This window comes from Chiloscyllium punctatum, chromosome 19 (genome assembly GCF_047496795.1).
Source record: "Chiloscyllium punctatum isolate Juve2018m chromosome 19, sChiPun1.3, whole genome shotgun sequence".
Taxonomy (NCBI): domain Eukaryota; kingdom Metazoa; phylum Chordata; class Chondrichthyes; order Orectolobiformes; family Hemiscylliidae; genus Chiloscyllium; species Chiloscyllium punctatum.
Window position 1 is genome coordinate 42190926 of NC_092757.1, and position 22721 is coordinate 42213646.

Below are 22721 nucleotides of genomic sequence, written 5' to 3' on the forward strand. Positions count from 1 at the left end.
AATGGGATAAATGATGGTAGAAGGAACTGCAAGACACAATAGCTGTAGGAGATTCTAGTTATGACAGACAATTGTTTCTGCAACTGCTGACATGAAACCTGCATTGTCTGTTGCTCCTCTCATTCCACAGTAAAGGGCTAACAGCATTCAGAACATTTTGAGGAAGGACTACAGAAGCTCATTTGGGAACCAGGAATGTAGGGGACAAAAGGTTTGAGATCTGCCAAGTTTAATTAGTTCTGAAGGAAATTAAAGAGTAGGATTTCACCGATAATCTTGGAATCATTCCCAGCGCTACACAAAAGTTTGTTTATCGGAATAGTAAATTAAAAGAGGTTAACATGCAGTTGCAGAAATTGTGCAGAATGAAGGACTTCAAATTCCTCAGGCAGTGGGTTCAGGAGGTAAATAAGTCGCACTTGAACAAAGCTGCTAACAATATCTTTGATTAGAGACAAAAAAAACACGGATACTGGAATCCAAAGTAAATAGGCAAGAGGCTGGAAGAACACAGGAAGCCAGCAGCATCAGGAGGTGGAGAAGTTGACGCTTCTGGTGTAACCCTTCTTCGGAACTGGGGGTGGGTGAAGGGGGAGCTGCAAATAAAAGGGGTGGCAGGAGCTGAGTGGTGAACTGAGGATAGGTGAGGAAAGGTAGAGGGTACGACATGGTTGGTTAATGGGAGGAATGAGAGATTGTTGGTGGAGGTAAGTTGTAATATCCTTGATTTGGACTTGCAGGGTAATATTGTACTTTGCTCAAAAACTGCATGCATTCATGTAAAACTCCGTTATCTCACTGTTTAGATTAGAATCAATCTAAACATCATGGCACAGACAGAGAACACAGGGGGCCAACACCTTCAACATATTGTCTAGCTATCACCATTGTTAACAGCTAACCCGAGAATGCAACTTTTAAAAATAAGGTTTTGTGATTTACACATGAAAGAAGTGAAATATCACTGTATTCTAACAGATGAAAGACTTCACAGACGATCAATTTTTCAATGTATAATTTCAGTTACATCACACTGTAAACCTTTTGCTATAAATTGTGTGTTAGGATTGAGCCTTCCACAATCACCTGATGAAGGAGCGTCACTCCGAAAGCTAGTGTACTTCCAATTAAACCTGTTGAACTATAACCTGGTGTTGTGTCATTTTTAACTTAATATCCTTGAGGCAGCGTTTCAACTAATTTAGCGGCAGGTGTGCACAAGTAGAGGATAAACAAAATACACAGAAAGACAATGCAGCCAATACTTATGAATGTGCTTCCAGGGATGAGGGAGCTTCATTATGTGGATAGACTGGAGAAGTTCTCCTTAAGTTTGAGATAATGTTTGTCATCGGTATTCAAAATCATGAAGCCAATGGACAAAATGGAAAGAAACTGTTCTCATGGGTGGTAAGTCAGGAACTGATGGACTTAACAATACTGACAAAACAAAACAAAGGCGACATAATAAAAAACATTTTAAATAAGCGGGTAGGATCTGGAATGTGCTGCCATTCAATCAGAGCCTTCCAGATCTTCATCTGGAAGCAGTGGGCCTGGTGGAGGCATTAAATGAGCATTTTTAGTCTGGCCTCACAAGAGAAAGATGTTACCAGAACAACTGCAAATGAAGAGGGGTGGAAAAAAATGGATAAGATTGAAATCAGTGAAGAAAAGGAAAATAAAAGAAAGCCAATTCTCAAAGCAGGAAAATCCTGAGGTTTTGATGTGATGCATCCTGCGTGACCAAAGGAAACAAGGATGGAAATTATACAGGAACTGTTTCCAAGCTCCCAAGTCTCCTTCAAAATGGGAATGATGCTAGAGGATAGGTGGTGATTGACGAGAACAGGAACAGTCTGTGAAACAGTCCATGAGGAAGAAACACTTATGAGGGAGTTTCAAAGCCAGATTGTGAAGAACAGAAAGAAAGTGAAGAATTGAGAATCCCTTGTGAAATTTTGAGATTTGATGGCTTAATTTGCATTGATATCTGGGGAGGAGGTGAGATGCTGTGGTGTTTGTCATGATGACATTTTTTATTCGATGGGCGCCATAAGGTGCTTAATCAGATTGTTACTCATACCTAGAACTAATTAGTTGTTTAATTACTCACCATGTCTAATTCTGGATGACAATACATTGTAGTCTGCATTTCTGCATTAATATTGTAAAATTTATTGCTTTGTTCAAATCCACAAGTGTTTGTGTCTTCACTTTCCTGGTAAGACCCTTGCATCTTACCTTTCAGCTATTATAAAAATAAAAGCTACTTGTTCCTAACCAGATTACATCATTGAGGGCAGGCACGGTGGCTCATTGGTTAGCACTGCTGCCTCACAGCGCCAGAGACATGAGTTCAATTCCCGCCTCGGGCAACTGTCTGTGTGGAGTTTGCATATTCTCCCCGTGTCTGCGTGGGTTTCCTTCTGGTGCTCCGGTTTCCTCCCACAGTCCAAAAATGTGCAGGTTAAGTGAATTGGCCATGCTAAATTGCCTGTAGTGTTAGGTGAAGGGGTAAATGTAGGGGAATGGGTCTGGGTGGGTTGCGCTTCGGCGGGTCGGTGTGGACTTGTTGGGCTGAAGGGCCTGTTTCCGCATTGTAAGTAATCTAATCTAATCAGAACTGGCTCAAAGGTAGAAGACAGAGAGTGGTGCTGGAGAGTTGTTTCAGTGGTTAGCACTGCTGCCTCACAGCGCCAGAGACCCGGGTTCAATTCCCACCTCAGGCGATTCTCTGTGTGGAGTTTGCACATTCTCCGCGTGGGTTTCCTCCCACAATCCAAAAATGTGCAGGCTCGATAAATTGACCATGCTAAATTGCCCGTATTGTTAGGTGAAGGGGTAAACGTAGGAGAATGGGTCTGGGTGGGTTCCGCTTCGACGGATCGGTGTGGACTTGTTGGGCCGAAGGGCCTGTTTCCACATTGTAAGTAATCTAATCTAATAATTTAGCTATTTAGTCTGGGATCAAATGGTCTGGTCAAAAGTTGACGGTCTGGTCTGTGACCACGGCTTTTACATAATGAAAGGACTTAGTTAATTTCTCCTGTCTTCCACCCAGTCAGAGAGGTACCCTTTTCTTTTTCCTGCCTCTTTCCCCTTTCACTGGCTCAAAAGCTAATATGTTTCTATCTTTCTTCAGTTCTGATTAAAGGTATTTGACCTCAAATGCTAACACTGTTTCTCCCTTTGCTGACATTGCCTGGCCTGCTGTGAATTCCAGCACTGATTGATTTTACTTCACTTTTCCAACATTCACAGTATTGGTACAAAAACAAGGATGTCTGGTTCAACCTTCAAAAAGCATTGGCTGGATCTAAGCTCAAGGAGTGTGTTGAATTCTGGATGTGGTTAAAGTAGGATTCTCGGGAGTTACGTTAGAGATGAAGGTCTTCAGTTTGGGAAAACTAGGGTAACTCAGGTAATTCTTACAGCTGAGAAAGGCAAGAGAAGATTTGATACATGTATTCAAAATCATGAATGGCTTTGAAGTGTCAATAACAGAAACCATTAATCTGGTTTGGTGATGTTGATTGAAGATGAATCAGGTCCTGGAAAACACTCTTTAGATGGAGGCATGGGATCTCTCACATCTAACTGAGAAGGCACGTGGTGACTCAGTTTAAAACTTTACCCTTAAGATGGCACTTTGGAGAGCGAAGCATGACCTCAGTTTTTAAATATGGTTGAAACCTAGATTATGGTTTTAAGCCTCTGAAGAATGGCTTGAATCTAACAAATAAGACATTCATGACATTATTAGATTTGACCAGTAATGGTAAGCTAGCAAAAGACATTTAAAATGCAATGATAAGCACAATAGATAGCATTATGCAAATCTCTCTAAATCCAAACACGCAATCGTGTCCTGTAGATTTTTGGGCACATCCAAGTTATATTGGGAAACAGTTTCGATTGAACACAGTAACATAGAGATTGTATGGGGGTATACCTAGAATTTGCTCCAGACAGTTAATTTTAGCTGCTCTAGTGAATTCTGGATTAGTGGTGCTGGAAGAGCACAGCAGTTCAGGCAGCATCCAAGTAGCTTCGAAATCGACGTTTTGGGCATAAACCCTTACCTGGACATATGTAAAACCTGGGTCCTTACCAGGAACATTAAATGGGGGTGAGACTAGCTATGCGGGGTGTCACACACAATCCTCAGCAGTCATGTCAATTTAGCTCCCCAGTTGTAGTGTGACATTCACAATGACAAACTCATTTCAACTGAGTTTCAACAGTCCAACCACTGATACAATGTTGTGGGACAGTTATTCTGTTACTTTCTAATCACCCATGAACCCTGAATTAAACTGTGCAATGGCTGGAAAACTGGTAAGAAGGGTAGATCAGACGAAGAAGAAAAAAGAACACAAAAGGTGGTAAGTGCCACAGGAGGCGGTGGAAGCAGACACAATAGCAGCACTCAAGGAGCACCTGGATGAATACATGAATTTGAAGGGAGTAGAGGAATACAGATCATGTAAGTGAAGACAGTCTTAGTATAGATTAGATTTTTTTTAGATTTTAGATTACTTACAGTGTGGAAACAGGCCCTTCAGCCTAACAAGTTGACACCGACCTGCCAAAGCACAATCCACCCATACCCCTACATTTACCCCTTACCTAACACAACAGGCAATTTAGCATGGCCAATTCACCTAACCTGCACATCTTTGGACTGTGGGAGGAAACCGGAGCACCCGGAGGAAAACCATGCAGACACGGGGAGAATGTGCAAGCTCCACACAATCAGTCGCCTGGGGTGGGAATTGAACCCGGGTCTCTGGCGCTGTGAGGCAACAGTGCTAACCACCGTGCCGCCCAATATAGAAGGGCAAAATGTGTTGGTGCAGGCTTGGAGGGCTGAAGGACCTGTTTCTGCGCTGTATTGTTCTTTGTTCTGAACAATGAAGTGTAAATGGGTGTATTAACATGGGGTTACTGTAATACAGACTGCTCGATTAGTAGTGGCTGCAGAATTTGAAAACAGAATAGAGAAGGATACAGGGAAGAGGAATTGGAATGAGTAGCTCTTATTGACCTTCTATTTAAAATTACAATTCAAAAATTATTTGGTCTCAAACAGATCGAAATGCAGAATTTTTGCTAAATGTGAAAGCTGTCTGAATCAAAGGCTACAACTATTATGCCAAGGTGTGTAATCTAGTTTATTTTTAATGTGGCAGTATTTTCACCAATTACATGATGGGACTTTCCTGTTAGTACCTTCTATGTTGTAGAGAAAACAGGCTTTACTTGTAATAATCTCTCCTCATAATTTAGCCCACGAAGTACAGACAGTACACCATAACCTCAAACTAAACTAGCCCCACCTGCCTGCACTTGGCCATATCCCTCCAAACATTTCTCATTCATGTACATATAGAGTACTACAGCACAGAGACAGGCACTTTGGCCCAAACTGGTCCATGCGACCAAAATGTCTATCAACACTGACCTCATTTCCCTGCATTTGGCCCATATCCTTCTAATCCTTTCCTATCTAGTATAGAAAGGGGGGGTGGGGGGGCTGGAGGCTCACACGCGATCTGCCACCTCTACTATCTTTTAGACATTGTAACTGTACTCACATCCACCACTTCTTCTGAAAGTTCATTCTACACACAAGCCACGCTCTGTGTAAAAAAAAAGTACAGTTCCCATCTCTGATCCACTATTAATTTCCTCTGGATTTTAGGTCTGCTATATTCCCCCTTTTCTACAATAAACTGCAGGTTGTCTGGAGACGCAATTCCCTTCTTTGGTACTATTTCAAAAAATCTGTTTTGAACCCTTTCCAAAATCTTCACTTGCTTCTTGAATGGTGATCTCCAGAAATGGTCATGATTTGGAGATGCGGTATTGGACCAGGTTTATTTGGAAGCACTAGCTTTCCAAGTAAACCTGCTTGGAAAGCTAGTGCTTCCAAATAAATCTGTTGGACTATAACCTGATGTTGTATGATTTTTAACTTTGCCCAGAAATGGTGTCATACTCAAGCAAGGGCCACGTTTCAGCATAAGGGTAACATGGTGGCTTAGTGGTGAGCACTGCTGCCTCATAGCGCCAGGGACCCAGGTTTGATTCCAGCCTGACTGTGTGGAGTGTGCACATTCTCCCTGTGCAAGTTTCCTCCAGGTGTTTCGCTTTCCTCCCATGATCCAAAGATGTGCAGGGCCAAGCTACATTTCCAATAGTGTTCAGGGATGAGTAGGTTAGATGTGTTAGTCAGAGGGTAGATGTAGAGTTATAGGTTAGCGGAATGACCCTTAGGGGGCGGTTTTACTCTTTGGAAGGTTGGTGTGGACTTGTTGGGCTGAATGGCCTGTTTCCACAATGTTGGGATTCTATGATAATTTTTTAGCTATTTACTCACTGCACCTACTGAGCAAGTAAAGATTCATATACCAATGACTATTCTGACAAAATCACACAACACCAGATTATAGTCCAACAGGTTTATTTGGAAGCATTAGCTTTTGGGGCACTGCAGCAGCACTCCGAAAGCGAGTGCTTCCAAATAACCCTGTTGGACTATAACCTGGTGTGTGATTTTTAACTTTGTACAACCTAGTCCAACACCTGCATCCAAATCATGATAAAAACACTTATTTGGTCACCTTCAAACATTGGTGGCTGAGCACTTCCAGGACTCCCCATCCTTGAAGACCATTTAAACTGTAGCATTTAATTTGCACTGCACATGTATCACATCGCTGATTTATTTTGCATTGTATTTCATTCCAAAGTGCTGATCCGACACCTTTTCCTGGTAGGGAGGGGTGGTGATGGAAAGGCGATCAGACACCTCCTCCCCGGAAAGAGGAATTCCCAGACCTCGGGAAGGGGAAACAAACGGACACGGACACTCTCTCTCTCTCTCTCTCTCTCTCTTTCCCCCCCGCCTCCTGTGTTCCGGTCGCCAGCCAATCCCCTACCCCCAGGCTCAGGCCCAGCCCCAGGCGAAGCACCTACCACAGCGGCGGTAGTGAGCACACAGGCGGTGGTGTAGGCCCGCGTTACTAGGGGGATCTGCAAGTACTCCTGCTGCAGGCTCTGATACGCCATCTTCAGCCCGACCGCGGGGGCAGCTTCCGGTCCTGACATCACTTCCGGAAACGGACACCGCCCCCCCACCCGAGGTCCGGTCAGCGCATGCGCAGCGAGGAAGGTGGTTCTTGGGCGGGAAGCTCGAGACTGAAAAACAACAAACGCTAAAAGAAAAGAGAGAGAGAGAGAGGGAGCGCGGAAAGGTGAGGGGATAGAGAATTAATGGGGTTGGATTGATGGTGAGTGAGGGAGGAGATGGGGCAGAGAGGGAATGGTGGGTCCAGGAGAGGGAGAGGATGGGTGGGAGGTGAGATGGGGGGGGTGGGGATGTGGGAGGGGGAGGGAGAGGGAGGGGGTGGGAGGTGGGAGGGAGAGGGAGGGGGTGGGGAGGTGGGAGGTGGAGGGAGGGGGGTGGGGAGGTGGAGGGAGGGGGGTGGGGAGGTGGGAGGTGGAGGGAGGGGGGTGGGGAGGTGGGAGGGAGGGGGATGGGGGAGGTGGGAGGGAGGGGGATGGGGGAGGTTGGGGGAGGTGGGTGGGGATGGGGGAGGTGGGAGGTGGAGGGAGGTGGAGGGAGGGGGATGGGGGAGGTGGGAGGTGGAGGGAGGGAGGTGGAGGGAGGGGGATGGGGGAGGTGGAGGGAGGGGGATGGGGGAGGTGGGGGGAGGGGGGTGGGGGAGGTGGGGGGAGGGGGGTGGGGGAGGTGGGAGGTGGGGGGAGGTGGGAGGTGGGGGGAGGGGGGTGGGGGAGGTGGGGGGAGGGGGGTGGGGGAGGTGGGAGGTGGGGGGAGGTGGGAGGTGGGGGGAGGGGGGGTGGGGGAGGTGGGAGGTGGGGGGAGGTGGGAGGTGGGAGGTGGGGGGAGTGGGGGGAGGGGGGGGAGGGGGGTGGGGGGAGGGGGGTGGGGGAGGTGGGGGGAGGGGGGAGGTGGGGGGAGGGGGGAGGGGGGAGGTGGGAGGGAGGGGGATGGGGGAGGTGGGAGGTGGAGGGAGGGGGAGGTGGGAGGTGGGAGGTGGAGGGAGGGGGATGGGGGAGGTGGAGGGAGGGGGATGGGGGAGGTGGTGGGAGGGGGATGGGGGAGGTGGGAGGTGGAGGGAGGGGGATGGGGGAGGTGGGAGGTGGAGGGAGGGGGATGGGGGAGGTGGGAGGGAGGAGGATGGGGGAGGTGGAGGGAGGGGGATGGGGGAGGGGGATGGGGGAGGTGGAGGGAGGGGGATGGGGGAGGTGGAGGGAGGGGGATGGGGGAGGGGGGAGGTGGAGGGAGGGGGATGGGGGAGGGAGGGGGATGGGGGAGGGGGGAGGTGGAGGGAGGGGGATGGGGGAGGGAGGGGGATGGGGGAGGGGGGAGGTGGAGGGAGGGGGATGGGGGAGGTGGAGGGAGGGGGATGGGGGAGGTGGAGGGAGGGGGAGGGGGGAGGTGGGAGGTGGAGGGATGGGGGAGGTGGGAGGGGAGGGAGGGGATGGGGGAGGTGGGGGAGGGAGGGGTGGGGGAGGGAGGGGGGTGGGGGAGGAGGGGGATGGGGGAGGTGGGTGGGGGAGGGAGGGGGATGGGGGAGGTGGGTGGGGGAGGGAGGGGGATGGGGGAGGTGGGGGGGGAGGGAGGGGGATGGGGGAGGTGGGTGGGGGAGGGAGGGGATGGGGGAGGTGGGTGGGGGAGGGAGGGGGATGGGGGAGGTGGGAGGGAGGGGGATGGGGGGAGGGGGATGGGGGGAGGGGGATGGGGGAGGTGGGAGGTGGAGGAAGGGGGATGGGGGAGGTGGGAGGTGGAGGAAGGGGGATGGGGGAGGTGGGGTGGAGGGAGGGGGATGGGGGAGGGAGGGGGAGGTGGGAGGGGGATGGGGGATGGGGGAGGTGGGGGGAGGGGGATGGGGGATGGGGGAGGTGGAGGGAGGGGGATGGGGGAGGTGGAGGGAGGGGGATGGGGGATGGGGGAGGTGGAGGGAGGGGGATGGGGGATGGGGGAGGTGGAGGGAGGGGGATGGGGGAGGTGGAGGGAGGGGGATGGGGGATGGGGGAGGTGGAGGGAGGGGGATGGGGGATGGGGGAGGTGGAGGGAGGGGGATGGGGGATGGGGGAGGTGGAGGGAGGGGATGGGGGATGGGGGAGGTGGAGGGAGGGGGATGGGGGATGGGGGAGGTGGAGGGAGGGGGATGGGGGATGGGGGAGGTGGAGGGAGGGGGATGGGGGATGGGGGAGGTGGAGGGAGGGGGATGGGGGATGGGGGAGGTGGAGGGAGGGGGATGGGGGATGGGGGAGGTGGAGGGAGGGGGATGGGGGATGGGGGAGGTGGAGGGAGGGGGATGGGGGAGGTGGAGGGAGGGGGATGGGGGATGTGGGAGGTGGAGGGAGGGGGATGGGGGATGTGGGAGGTGGAGGGAGGGGGATGGGGGATGTGGGAGGTGGAGGGAGGGGGATGGGGGATGTGGGAGGTGGAGGGAGGGGGGTGGGGATGTGGGAGGTGGAGGGAGGGGGGTGGGGATGTGGGAGGTGGAGGGAGGGGGGGTGGGGATGTGGGAGGTGGAGGGAGGGGGGTGGGGATGTGGAGGTGGGAGGTGGAGGGAGGGGGGTGGGGATGTGGGAGGTGGAGGGAGGGGGATGGGGGAGGTGGGGGGAGGGGGGTGGGGATGTGGGAGGTTGGAGGTGGAGGGAGGGGGATGGGGGAGGTGGAGGGAGGGGGATGGGGGAGGTGGAGGGAGGGGGATGGGGGAGGAGGGAGGGGGATGGGGGAGGTGGGAGGGGGATGGGGGAGGTGGGAGGTGGAGGGAGGGGGATGGGGGAGGTGGAGGGAGGGGGATGGGGGAGGTGGGAGGTGGAGGGAGGGGGATGGGGGAGGTGGGAGGGGGAGGGAGGGGGATGGGGGAGGTGGGTGGGGGAGGGAGGGGGATGGGGGGAGGTGGGTGGGGGAGGGAGGGGGATGGGGGAGGTGGGAGGGGGAGGGAGGGGGATGGGGGAGGTGGGAGGGGGAGGGAGGGGGATGGGGGAGGTGGGAGGGGGAGGGAGGGGGGTGGGGGAGGTGGGAGGGGGAGGGAGGGGGATGGGGGAGGTGGGAGGGGGAGGGAGGGGGATGGGGGAGGTGGGAGGGGGAGGGAGGGGGATGGGGAGGTGGGGAGGGGGAGGGAGGGGGATGGGGGAGGGGGGAGGGAGGGGGATGGGGGGAGGTGGGAGGGGGAGGGAGGGGGGATGGGGGAGGTGGGAGGGAGGGGGATGGGGGAGGTGGGAGGGGGAGGGAGGGGGATGGGGGAGGTGGGAGGGGGAGGGGGAGGGAGGGGGATGGGGGAGGTGGGAGGGGGAGGGAGGGGATGGGGGAGGTGGGAGGGGGAGGGGGAGGGAGGGGGATGGGGGAGGTGGGAGGGGGAGGGAGGGGGATGGGGGAGGTGGGAGGGGGAGGGAGGGGGATGGGGGAGGTGGGAGGGGGAGGGAGGGGGATGGGGGAGGTGGGAGGGGGAGGGAGGGGGATGGGGGAGGTGGGAGGGGGAGGGAGGGGGATGGGGGAGGTGGGAGGGGGAGGGAGGGGGATGGGGGAGGTGGGAGGGGGAGGGAGGGGGATGGGGGAGGTGGGAGGGGGAGGGAGGGGGATGGGGGAGGTGGGAGGGAGGGGGAGGGGGATGGGGGAGGTGGGAGGTGGAGGGAGGGGGATGGGGGTGGAGGGAGGGGGATGGGGGTGGAGGGAGGGGGATGGGGGAGGTGGGTGGGGGAGGTGGGGGATGGGGGGAGGGGGATGGGGGAGGTGGGAGGTGGAGGAAGGGGGATGGGGGAGGTGGGAGGTGGAGGAAGGGGGATGGGGGAGGTGGGAGGTGGAGGGTGGGGGATGGGGGAGGGAGGGGGATGGGGGAGGTGGGAGGGGGATGGGGGATGGGGGAGGTGGGGGGAGGGGGATGTGGGAGGTGGAGGGAGGGGGATGGGGGAGGTGGAGGGAGGGGGGAGGTGGAGGGAGGGGGATGGGGGATGTGGGAGGGGGATGGGGGATGTGGGAGGTGGAGGGAGGGGGATGTGGGAGGTGGAGGGAGGGGGATGTGGGAGGTGGAGGGAGGGGGATGTGGGAGGTGGAGGGAGGGGGATGGGGGATGTGGGAGGTGGAGGGAGGGGGATGGGGGATGTGGGAGGTGGAGGGAGGGGGATGGGGGATGTGGGAGGTGGAGGGAGGGGGATGTGGGAGGTGGAGGGAGGGGGATGTGGGAGGTGGAGGGAGGGGGATGGGGGATGTGGGAGGTGGAGGGAGGGGGATGGGGGATGTGGGAGGTGGAGGGAGGGGGGTGGGGGATGTGGGAGGTGGAGGGAGGGGGGTGGGGGATGTGGGAGGTGGAGGGAGGGGGGTGGGGGATGTGGGAGGTGGAGGGAGGGGGGTGGGGGATGTGGGAGGTGGAGGGAGGGGGGTGGGGGATGTGGGAGGTGGAGGGAGGGGGATGGGGGATGTGGGAGGTGGAGGGAGGGGGATGGGGGATGTGGGAGGTGGAGGGAGGGGGATGGGGGATGTGGGAGGTGGAGGGAGGGGGGTGGGGATGTGGGAGGTGGAGGGAGGGGGGTGGGGATGTGGGAGGTGGAGGGAGGGGGGTGGGGATGTGGGAGGTGGAGGGAGGGGGGTGGGGATGTGGGAGGTGGAGGGAGGGGGGTGGGGATGTGGGAGGTGGAGGGAGGGGGGTGGGGATGTGGGAGGTGGAGGGAGGGGGGTGGGGATGTGGGAGGTGGAGGGAGGGGGGTGGGGATGTGGGAGGTGGAGGGAGGGGGGTGGGGATGTGGGAGGTGGGAGGTGGAGGGAGGGGGGTGGGGATGTGGGAGGTGGAGGGAGGGGGATGGGGGAGGTGGGGGGAGGGGGGTGGGGATGTGGGAGGTTGGAGGTGGAGGGAGGGGGATGGGGGAGGTGGAGGGAGGGGGATGGGGGAGGTGGGAGGGAGGGGGATGGGGGAGGTGGGAGGTGGAGGGAGGGGGATGGGGGAGGTGGGAGGGGGATGGGGGAGGTGGGAGGGGGATGGGGGAGGTGGGAGGTGGAGGGAGGGGGATGGGGGAGGTGGGAGGTGGAGGGAGGGGGATGGGGGAGGTGGGAGGTGGAGGGAGGGGGATGGGGGAGGTGGGAGGTGGAGGGAGGGGGATGGGGGAGGTGGGAGGTGGAGGGAGGGGGATGGGGGAGGTGGGAGGTGGAGGGAGGGGGATGGGGGAGGTGGGAGGTGGAGGGAGGGGGATGGGGGAGGTGGGAGGTGGAGGGAGGGGGATGGGGGAGGTGGGAGGTGGAGGGAGGGGGATGGGGGAGGTGGGAGGTGGAGGGAGGGGGATGGGGGAGGTGGGAGGTGGAGGGAGGGGGATGGGGGAGGTGGGAGGTGGAGGGAGGGGGATGGGGGAGGTGGGAGGTGGAGGGAGGGGGATGGGGGAGGTGGGAGGTGGAGGGAGGGGGATGGGGGAGGTGGGAGGTGGAGGGAGGGGGAGGTGGAGGGAGGGGGATGGGGGAGGTGGGGGATGGGGGGAGGGGGATGGGGGGAGGGGGATGGGGGAGGTGGGAGGTGGAGGGAGGGGGGTGGGGGAGGTGGGAGGTGGAGGGAGGGGGAGGTGGGAGGTGGGAGGTGGAGGGAGGGGGATGGGGGAGGTGGGAGGTGGAGGGAGGGGGATGGGGGAGGTGGGAGGTGGAGGGAGGGGGATGGGGGAGGTGGGAGGTGGAGGGAGGGGGATGGGGGAGGTGGGAGGTGGAGGGAGGGGGATGGGGGAGGTGGGAGGTGGAGGGAGGGGGATGGGGGAGGTGGGAGGTGGAGGGAGGGGGAGGTGGGAGGTGGAGGGAGGGGGATGGGGGCGGTGGGAGGTGGAGGGAGGGGGATGGGGGAGGTGGGGGGAGGGGGATGGGGGAGGTGGGAGGTGGGGGGAGGGGGATGGGGGAGGTGGGAGGTGGGAGGTGGAGGGAGGGGGATGGGGGAGGTGGGAGGTGGAGGGAGGGGGATGGGGGAGGTGGGAGGTGGAGGGAGGGGGAGGTGGGAGGTGGAGGGAGGGAGGTGGGAGGTGGAGGGAGGGGGGTGGGGATGTGGGAGGTGGGAGGTGGAGGGAGGGGGGTGGGGATGTGGGAGGTGGGAGGTTGGGGGGTGGGGATGTGGGTGGCGGAGGGGGGTTAGTGGCGGGGGAAGGTGGTGGAACAAACATAAAGGTAGCAGGAGTTGGCCCCACTGGCCCTTTGAGCTGGCTGCACCTTTCAATATGATCCCGGCTGATCATACCTTGTCCCTGACGTCTCTCCTTAATCTTTGATCGACTTCGCTCTAATTTCTTGAAAACATTCAATGTTTTGACTTCAGCCATTTTTTTGTGATTTGGAGATGTCGGTGTTGGACTGGGGTGTACAAAGTTAAAAATCACACAATACCAGGTTAGAGTCCAACAGGTTTAATTAGAAGCACTAGCTTTCGGAGTGACACAATCACCTGATGAAGGAGCGTCGCTCCGAAAGCTAGTACTTCCAATTAAACCTGTTGGACTATAACCTGGTGTTGTGTGATTTTTAGCCATTTTTTGTGGCAGTGAATTACACAAAATTCCCCACTTGCCAGATGGAGAAATTTCTCACCATCTCGGTTCAGTCCTAAATGGTGGCTCAATGGTTAGCACAGCGCCAGGGACCCCGGTTCGATTCCACCCTCAGGCGACTGACTGTGTGGAGTTTGCACGTTCTCCCCGTGTCTGCGTGGATTTCCTCTGGGTGCTCCAGTTTCCTCCCACAGTCCAAAGATGTGCAGGTCAGGTGAATTGGCAATGCTAAATTGTCCATAGTGTTCAGGGATTAGGTTCATAAATTAGGGGTAAATGTAGGGGAATCTAAGGTACGTCTGTTAATCTTCAGAGGGTTGGTGTGGACTTATTGGGCTGAAGGGCCTGTTTCTACACTGTAGGGATTCTAAGATATCCTTAAACTGTTCTGAGGAAGGGTCACTTTGACCCTAAACGTTTACTCTGATTTCTTTTCACAGATGCTGCCAGACCTGTTTATTCAGCAATTTCTAGTTTTGCCCATTAATTTTGTGACTCAGTTAAGGATATCAAAATTGCACATAATACTCTAGATGTGGTTTCTCCAAGTCCCTGTGCAATTGCCTTCCACTGGATAACCTCACATTTATCCAGATCATACATAATATGCCATGCGTTTGCCTGCCAACTCGACTTGTTGAAATCAGACTGAAGCAGCTTTGCATTCTCCCTACAGTTCACATTACCCCCAGCTTTGTGTTGCCTGCAAACTTTGAGGTAATAAATTTTGTTCCTCCATGTAAGTCACTAATATATTACTGTGTATAGCTAATGTCCAAGCACTCATCCCTGCAGTGCCCCACTAGTCACTGACTGCCACTTGGATGTTTTACACACCTCTAGAATAGGTGGGACTTGAATCAGGGCTTTCTGGACCATAGTTAGGGGTATTATCACTGCACTATAAGTGCCCTTACTTTTAAAAATAAATAGAAGGAAATATTTTCTGCTGTTTGGATTATGAGACACTTTGAGCTTTCTTTCTTAGGCCACATTTATTTAGTTATTTGCTGTATTTGATTTTTTTTAAACATTGCTTTCCCCCATTCACTATCTGTTTAGGTTTTAAAATGGCGGACAGGTTGATGACATATGAGACCCAATTTTTTGGGTTCTCCCCCCAAACCTGTGTTCTGAGAGTGTCCAGTGGAATCCAAGATTCTCTCCTTGATGTCATGCTGGTTGTGGAGCGAGTCATTTTCAAGAAACTAAAGGAAATGTCAGATAGCAGTGTGACTCCATCTCAGATCCGTACCTGTACAGAGAGCTTCCTTCAATTAATGAAAGAACGGTTTGATATGATCTTTGAGAGGGTCGAGCAAGGAATTCTGCAACATATCTTCTACATTCCTGAAAATATCCTGCTTCCTGAAGACCATGTCCAGGAAAAGTACCCATACACTGAGGAACAGTTCAAAGACTTGCAATCAGAAATAGCTGAACTGGAGCACTGCTACCGATGTGAAATTATTGCCAAACATGCACTCCTTACTGAATTAGAAGACCAAAAGTTGATTGAGTTGAAACTAGAGCAGAGAATTCACTGGTTCAGCAATCTGGATAACACTTGGAAGAGTAATGCAGTCAGCAATGTTCGTGAGAGCCTGGCCTTTGTTCGGGGATTGACCTGCGAGATCCCAGCTATGCTTCAGAAAATCCAAGAGAAATACAAGGATGAGCAAAATCAATCAAGAGCACCCAGTGGAAGTGAACAGGAGGAGGGAAAGGAAACAAGAAGGAAGCGACTTAAACTATAAAGGCATTGGGACTGGTTGGTATAATGCATTTGAACACTGCTTGTCATTCCCACCTCAATCTGAGGGGCTCCAAGATCTCTAGTTGGGAAAGTGAGTTGAGAACTCTTCACATTCCTGCTGTAATGGTTGAGAAATGATTAGAATTTAGCATTTTATTGATCCTATTTGAAGGATAGCCTTCCATTTGAAACTGGGCAACAATATTTATGGGCAATTTATATTTCAGGGAAGTGATGAGATATGTTTGGATTGGTAGTAGAAATGATATCCTGTATCTACTCTGTACCGTTTGCCATCCTGGTATGAAACAGAGTCTGATGGTGTGAGCAAGAGTGTGAACAAAGAAATTTTCCAAATCCTGTGCAGACGTCTTTCCTCTGTGAACTGAACATTTATATAAATAAAAATTGATACAGCTACTTGGACTGTCGTCTTTAGTTTTCTTGGTATTTACACAATATTTGTTATTTGAAAAATGTGTTGCTGGAAAAGCACAGCAGGCCAGGCAGTATCTGAGGAGCAGGAGAATCGACATTTCGGGCATAAGCCCTTCAGGAATGAGGCTGGTGTGCCAAGCAGGCTGAGATAAAGGGTAGAGGGGAGGGGCGCTGGGAATACAATAGGAGGTGAGGGTGATAGGCCGGAGAGGGGGTGGGTGAGGAGAGGTCGGGAAGAAGATTGCAGGTCAAGAGGGCGGTGCTGAATCCGGGGTTTGGGACTAAGATAAGGTGGGGGGTGGGGAAATGAGGAAGCTGGAGAAATCTACATTCATCCCGTGTGGTTGGAGGGTTCCTAGGTGGAAGATGAGGCGCTCTTCCTCCAGGCGTCGTGTGGTCAGGGTCTGGCGATGGAGGAGGCCAAGAACCTGCATATCCTTGGTGGAGTGGGAGGGGGAGTTAAAGTGTTCAGCCACGGGGCAGTTGGGTTGGTTGGTGTGGGTGTCCCAGAGGTGTTCCCTGAAACATTCCGCAAGTAGGCGGCCTGTCTCTCCAATGTAGAGGAGACCACAGCGGGTGCAACGGATACAGTAAATGATGTGTGTGAAGGTGCAGGTGAATTTGCGACGGATATGGAAGGATCCACTGGGGCCTTGGAGGGGGGAGGTGTGGGTGCAAGTTTTGCACTTCTTGCGGTTGCAGGGAAAGGTGCCTCAGCAGAGGCCTCACCTTCATCCCCTACGCTCCCGGATCAATGGGTTCGACACGCGGCTAGACATCGAGCATTTCTTCTGCCGCCTTCGCCTCCGTGCCTACTTCTTCAACCAGGACTCTCGCCCACCCTCTGACAACCCCTTCTCCAGCCTCCAACACACCCCATCAACCTGGACACCCATGTTGGCCTCTTACCCGCTCTCGATCTCTTCATATCCAAATGCCACCGCGACATTGACTGCCTCAACCTGTCTACCCACTCCAACCTCTCACTCTCACAATGCGCAGCCCTCCACTCCCTCTGCTCCAACCCCAACCTCACCATCAAGCCAGCAGACAAGGAAGGCGCAGTGGTAGTTTGGTGCGCCGATCTTTACATCGCTGAAGCTAGACGCCAACTCATGGACACCTCCTCCTACTGCCCCCCTTGACCATGACCCCACCACCAAACTATCATTTCCCAGACCATCTATAACCTCATCACCTCAGAAGATCTCCCATCCACTGCTTCCAACCTGATAGTCCCACAACCCCGCACCGCCCGTTTCTACCTCCTGCTCAAAATCCAAAAATCCGACTGCCCAGGCTGACCCATTGTCTCGGCCTGCTCCTGCCCCACTGAACCTGTCTCAGCTTATCTTGACACTGTCCTGACCCCCTTAGTCCAAGAGACTCCCCACCTACGTTCGGGACACCACCCACACCCTCCACTTCCTCCATGATTTTCGCTTCCCTGCCCCCCAATGCCTTATCTTCACCATGGACATCCAGTCCCTGTATACTTCCATCCCCCATCACGAAGACCTCTTCCTTTCCCACCGAATCAACCAGTACCCTTCCACTGACACCCTCCTTCGACTGACTGAACTGGTCCTCACTCTTAACAACTTCTCCTTCCAATCCTCCCAACCTCCTCCAAACCAAAGGAGTATCCATGGGCACCCGCATGGGCCCCAGCTATGCCTGCCTCTTCGTCGGATATGTGGAACAGTCCATCTTCCGCAGCTACACTGGCACCACCCCCCACCTTTTCCTCCGCTACATCAATGATTGTAATGGTATTACCTCGTGCTCCCACGAGGAGGTTGAACAGTTCATCCACTTTACTAACACCTTCCAACCCGACCTCAAATTTACCTGGACCATCTCAGACTGCTCCCTCCCCTTCCTAGACCTCTCCATTTCTATCTCGGGCAACTGACTCAACACAGACATTTACTACAAACCGACCGACTCCCACAGCTACCTAGATTACACTCCCTGCCCCCTGTAAAAACGCCATCCGATATTCCCAATTCCTTCGCCTCCGTTGCATCTGCTCCCAGGAGGACCAGTTCCACTACGGAACAACCCAAATGGCCTCCTTCTTCAAAGACTGCAATTTCCCCTCCGACATGGTCGATGATGCTCTCCACCGCATCTCCTCCACTTCCCACACCTCCGCCCTTGAACCCTGCCCCTCCAATTGCCACCAGGACAGAATCGCCACCAGGTCCTCACCTTCCACCCCACCAACCTCCAGATACATCGTATCATCCTCAGTCATTTCCGCCACCCCCAAACAGACCCCACCACCAGGGATATATTTGCCTCCCCACCCCTATCAGTGTTCCGGAGTGACCACTCCCTTCGCGACTGCCTTGTCAGGTCCATACCCCCCACCAACCCAATCTCCACTCCCAGCATCTTCCCCTGCAACCACAAGAAGTGCAAAACTTGCGCACACACCTCTCCCCTCATGTCCCTCCAAGGCCCCAATGGATCCTTCCATATCCGTCGCAAATTCACCTGCACCTCCACACACATCATTTAATGTATCCGTTGCACCCGATGTGGTCTCCTCTACATTGGGGAGACAGGCCGCCTACTTGCGGAACATTTCAGGGAACACCTCTGGGACACCCACACCAACCAACCCAACCGCCAAGGACATTTTAACTCCCCCTCCCACTCCGCCAAGGACGTGCAGGTCCTTGGCCTCCTCCATCGCCAGACCCTGACCACATGATGCCTGGAGGAAGAGAGCCTCACCTTCTGCCTCGGAACCCTCCAACCACACGGGATGAATGTAGATTTCTCCAGCTTCCTCATTTCCCCTCCCCCCACCTTATCTCAGTCCCAACCCCTGCATTCAGCACCGCCCTCTTGACCTGCAATCTTCTTCCCGACCTCTCTTCACCCCCCACCCCCTCTCCAGCCTATCACCCTCACCTCTTTCCACCTATCGTATTCCCAGGGCCCCTCCTCCAAATTCCCTCCCACCCCTACCTTTTATCTCAGCCTGCTTGGCACACAAGCCTCATTCCTGAAGAAGGGCTTATGCCCGAAACGTCGATTCTCCTGATCCTTGGATGCTGCCTGGCCTGCTGTGTTTTTGCAGCACCACATTTTTCAACTCTGGTCTTCAGCATCTGCAGTCCTCACTTCTTCCCTTTTTATACTATTTGTTATGTTTTTTTTTGTGCTTAACTGAGCTAGGCTTTCTGGCAGTTTCAATATCATAGTTTTAGATATTGATTTTTCTTATGTTGATCTTTTATCAAACTAATTGTGATTTAAAACATTGTTAATGCTGATTTTCTCTGCTACAATCTTTCAACTAATTCACTTCAGGCTGTCTGCTGCTTCTTGACTGATTGCTAAGTTAAATATGTGCCCATTTTAAATGCTTAAATCTGACCTGATTCAAGGCTGATGTAGGCTGGATTGGATGGGCAGGCATGTAAGCATGCTATGGTTGGGCAGGTGGGCCTTCTGGCTCAGAGTCAGGACACTAGGCTGATAAGGCCCTGGCTGATATTTTTGCATTATTGTTAGCCACGGGTGAGATCCTGGAAGACTGGAGGGTAGCGAATGTTGTGCCATTATTCAAGATGGGCTGCAAAGAAAAGCCTGGGAACCATAGACCAGTAAGCCTAACATCTATGGTAGGTAAGTTACGTGAGAACATTCTGAGAAATAACATATACATCCATTTGGAAAGAGAGGGTTTGATTAGGAGTAGTCATCATCGTTTTATGAGTGGGAGATCATGACTCATAAATTTGTTAAGAGTTCTTTAATGAAGTGACCAGGAAGATTGAAGAGGGCAGGGCAATAGATGAAAAGCTTATGTTCAAAACATCTACTCTCCTGCTCCTCAGATGCTGCCTTGCTGGCTGTATGCCACACTTTTTGACTCTGATCTCCAACATCTGCAATCCTTACTTTCTTGTAGTCTGTATGATTTCAGTATGACCTTGGATAGGCTGCTCTGGAAGGTTAGATCACATGGAATCCAGGGTAAGCTGGCAAATTGGATACAAAATTGGCTTGATGGTAGGAAGCAGAGGGTAATAGTGGAAGGAAGCTTGTCAGAATAGAGGTCTGTGACTAGTAGAGTGCCTCAGGGATTGGTGTTGGGCCCTTTACTATTTGTTATCTACATCAATGATTTGGATGAGAATGTACAAGGCATGATTCGTAAGTTTGCAGATAACACTAAAATAGGAGGTATCATGGACAGTGAGGAAAGTTATCAGAAATTGCGCAGGACCTTGATCATTTGGTAAAGTGAGCCAAGAAATGGCAAATACATAAGTGTGAGGTCATGCATTTTGGAAAGTGAAATCAAGGTATGGGTTTCATGGTGAATGCTAGGGCCTTGAGTGTAGTGAAACAGAGGGATCTTGGCGTTCAGGTGCACGGTTCTCTGAAAGTGGAGTCACAGGTAGGCAAGGCAGTGAAGAAGGCTTTTGGCACACTGGCCTTCATTAGTCAAGGGTTTAAGTATAGAAGTTGGGAACTTGTGTTACAGTTTTACAGGACATTGGTGAGGCTGTACCTGGAGTCTGTGTTCGATTTTGGTCACCTTGTTATAGGAAGGATGTTATTAAACGGGAAAGAGTGCAGACAAGATTTATAAGGATGTTGCCTGGACTGAATGGCCTGAATTATAGGGAATTATAGGGACAAGCTAGGACTTTTTTCTTTAGAGTGTAGGAGACAGAGGGGGGATCTCACAGAGGGTTGTAAGATCATAAGAAGCACGTTTAATGCACTCGATGTTTTTCATATGGTTGGTTTTCGTACAAAAAATCAATGACTTTAGGGCATCAGTTTGAAGTTAAAGGGGAAAGAATAAAAGGGAATCTGAGGGACAACTTATTTTACACAGGATGGGACGCATATGGAATGAGCTGCCAGCGGAAGGGTATAAGGCATTAACAACATTTAAAAAGCATTTGAACAAATACATGGATAGGAAAGGTTTAGAAGGATATGGGCTAAGTGCAGGGAAATGGAGTTTGCGTGGACAGACATTTTGGTCAGCATGGACTAGTTTGGGCCAGAATACTGTAGGATTGTATGTAGGACTCTACAACTGCACTACATGATGTGGGTGAGACCTGAGGTTGTCGGGCTGGTCCGGAAAGGAAGGCGGAAGCTGGAAATGTGTACGTAATGACACTCAGTCCTCTTTTCCATCACAATGATACAAATCATTGCAATATAATTTTTACGTTGACGATGGGAAAAGGACAATTGGTATTCCAGAGTAAAAATAATTAACTGGGGTAAAGCCAACTTCAATGGGGTGAGAATGGATCTGACCCAGATAAATTGGAATCAATGATTAACAGTATAGCTGTAACAGAACAATGGGCTGCTTTTAAAGAAAGAAAAAGTAAAATAGTTTTGTGGACAAGTTGAAGGGAAACAGCTGGAGTCCCTCTTAACTGTTCTCACTTTGTTTTTGAGTAAAAGATGTGCGTGGGTTTGAATCTGAATAACTAATGGTGTACTTCATGGGATTAAATAATGAAAGTTGATTGATTATTTATAACCAAAAGGAGCAGTTCACAGTTCTCATCATGTTCTGGAAAATGTGTTCCTAGTTTGAAGAAAAGATGTATTTTCTCCTAAAGTAAAATTTGGATGAATTCAACAACTGAAGTCTTGTGCTAGAATCATTCTCCAGATTCACACAAAGAGCTGGACTTTCTACAGGTCATAAAGTTGACAGCCTGGAATTCAGTTTGCAGCTTTGGTGAACCTGAAATGGAACAGACTTGGAGATATTGTATTGCAAATTTCAGTTCTTAAGGTATGGATGCTAATGTACTTTTGTCCTGTCTCTTTACAGACTGCATTTAAAGATTAAAAAGACTTCGGTGAGTTTCAAAGCATTACTGGCAAAAGTGAAAATTATATGGTCATAGAGTACAAATGTAGGGAAGTTATGTTAAACTTGTCCAACCTCTCACCCTCACGACACGCACCCCTCCAATCCCAACCTCACCATCAAGCCAGCAGATAATGGGGACGCAGTGGTAGTCTGGCGCACTGACCTCTACACCACTGAAGCCCAACGTCAACTCGAGGACACCTCTTCCTACTGCCCCCTCGACCATGACCCCACCCCCCATCACCAAACCATCATCTCCCAGACCATACAGAACCTCATCACCTCAGGAGATCTCCCACCCACAGCTTCCAACCTCATAGTCTGGGAACCCCGCACTGCCCAGTTCTACCTCCTTCCCAAGATCCACAAGCCTGACCACCCTGGCCGACCCATTGTCTCAGCATGCTCCTGCCCCACTGAACTCATCTCTACCTACCTCGACACTGTCCTATCCCCCTAGTCCAGGAACTCCCCACATACGTTCGAGACACCACCCACGCCATCCACCTCCTCCAAGACTTCCGGTTCACTGGCCCCCAACGCCTCATCTTCACCATGGATATCCAATCCTTCTACACCTCCATCCGCCATGACCAGGGCCTCCAAGCCCTCCGTTTTTTCCTCTCCAGACGTCCCCAACAGTACCCTTCCACCGACACTCTCATTCGTTTGGCCAAACTGGTCCTCACCCTTAACAATTTCTCCTTTGAATCCTCCCACTTCCTCCAGACCAAAGGAATAGCCATGGGCACACGTATGGACCCCAGCTATGCCTGTCTCTTTGTTGGCTACGTGGAGCAGTGATCTTCCGCAATTACACCGGCACCACTCCCCATCTCTTCCTCCGCTACATTGATGACTGCATTGGCGCCACCTCGTGCTCCCGCGAGGAGGTTGAGCAATTCATCAACTTCACCAACACATTCCACCCTGACCTTAAATTTACCTGGACCATCTCTGACACCTCCCTCCCTTTCCTGGACCTCTCCATCTCCATTAATGACGACCGACTTGACACTGACATTTTTTACAAACCCACCGACTCCCACAGCTACCTGGATTACACCTCTTCCCACCCTACCTCTTGCAAAAATG

The 22721-nt window shown here is 52.8% G+C and overlaps 2 protein-coding genes across 3 annotated transcripts in view; one reads left to right on the forward strand and one right to left on the reverse strand.

Moving 5' to 3' along the window:
- The window catches only part of derl2 (derlin 2), a 21519-nt gene extending 14392 nt beyond the window's left edge, over positions 1-7127 (reverse strand). Inside the window, exon 1 of the mRNA XM_072589259.1 lies at positions 6985-7127. Within this exon, the coding sequence (XP_072445360.1) occupies positions 6985-7116 (132 nt within the window). The 5' untranslated portion in view covers positions 7117-7127. The remainder of the gene's footprint in view (positions 1-6984) is intronic.
- Position 7128: 1 nt separating this feature from the next.
- On the forward strand, positions 7129-15727 carry mis12 (MIS12 kinetochore complex component). 2 transcript variants are annotated; one of them, XM_072589261.1, is made up of 3 exons: positions 7161-7262; positions 13992-14268; positions 14614-15727. In XM_072589261.1, exon 3 carries the CDS (start codon positions 14622-14624, stop codon positions 15306-15308), a length of 687 nt encoding a protein of 228 aa, XP_072445362.1. In that variant the 5' UTR covers positions 7161-7262; positions 13992-14268; positions 14614-14621; the 3' UTR covers positions 15309-15727. The 2 variants fall into 2 exon arrangements, with proteins under 2 accessions (XP_072445361.1, XP_072445362.1); XM_072589260.1 differs by lacking the exon at positions 13992-14268 and having other exon boundaries at positions 7129-7262.
- The last annotated feature ends 6994 nt before the right edge of the window (positions 15728-22721 follow it).

What these genes read in the sequence shown, in the direction of transcription:
- mis12 (XM_072589260.1), top strand. Translation starts at nt 14,622, where the DNA reads ATGGCGGACAGGTTGATGACATATGAGACCCAATTTTTTGGGTTCTCC.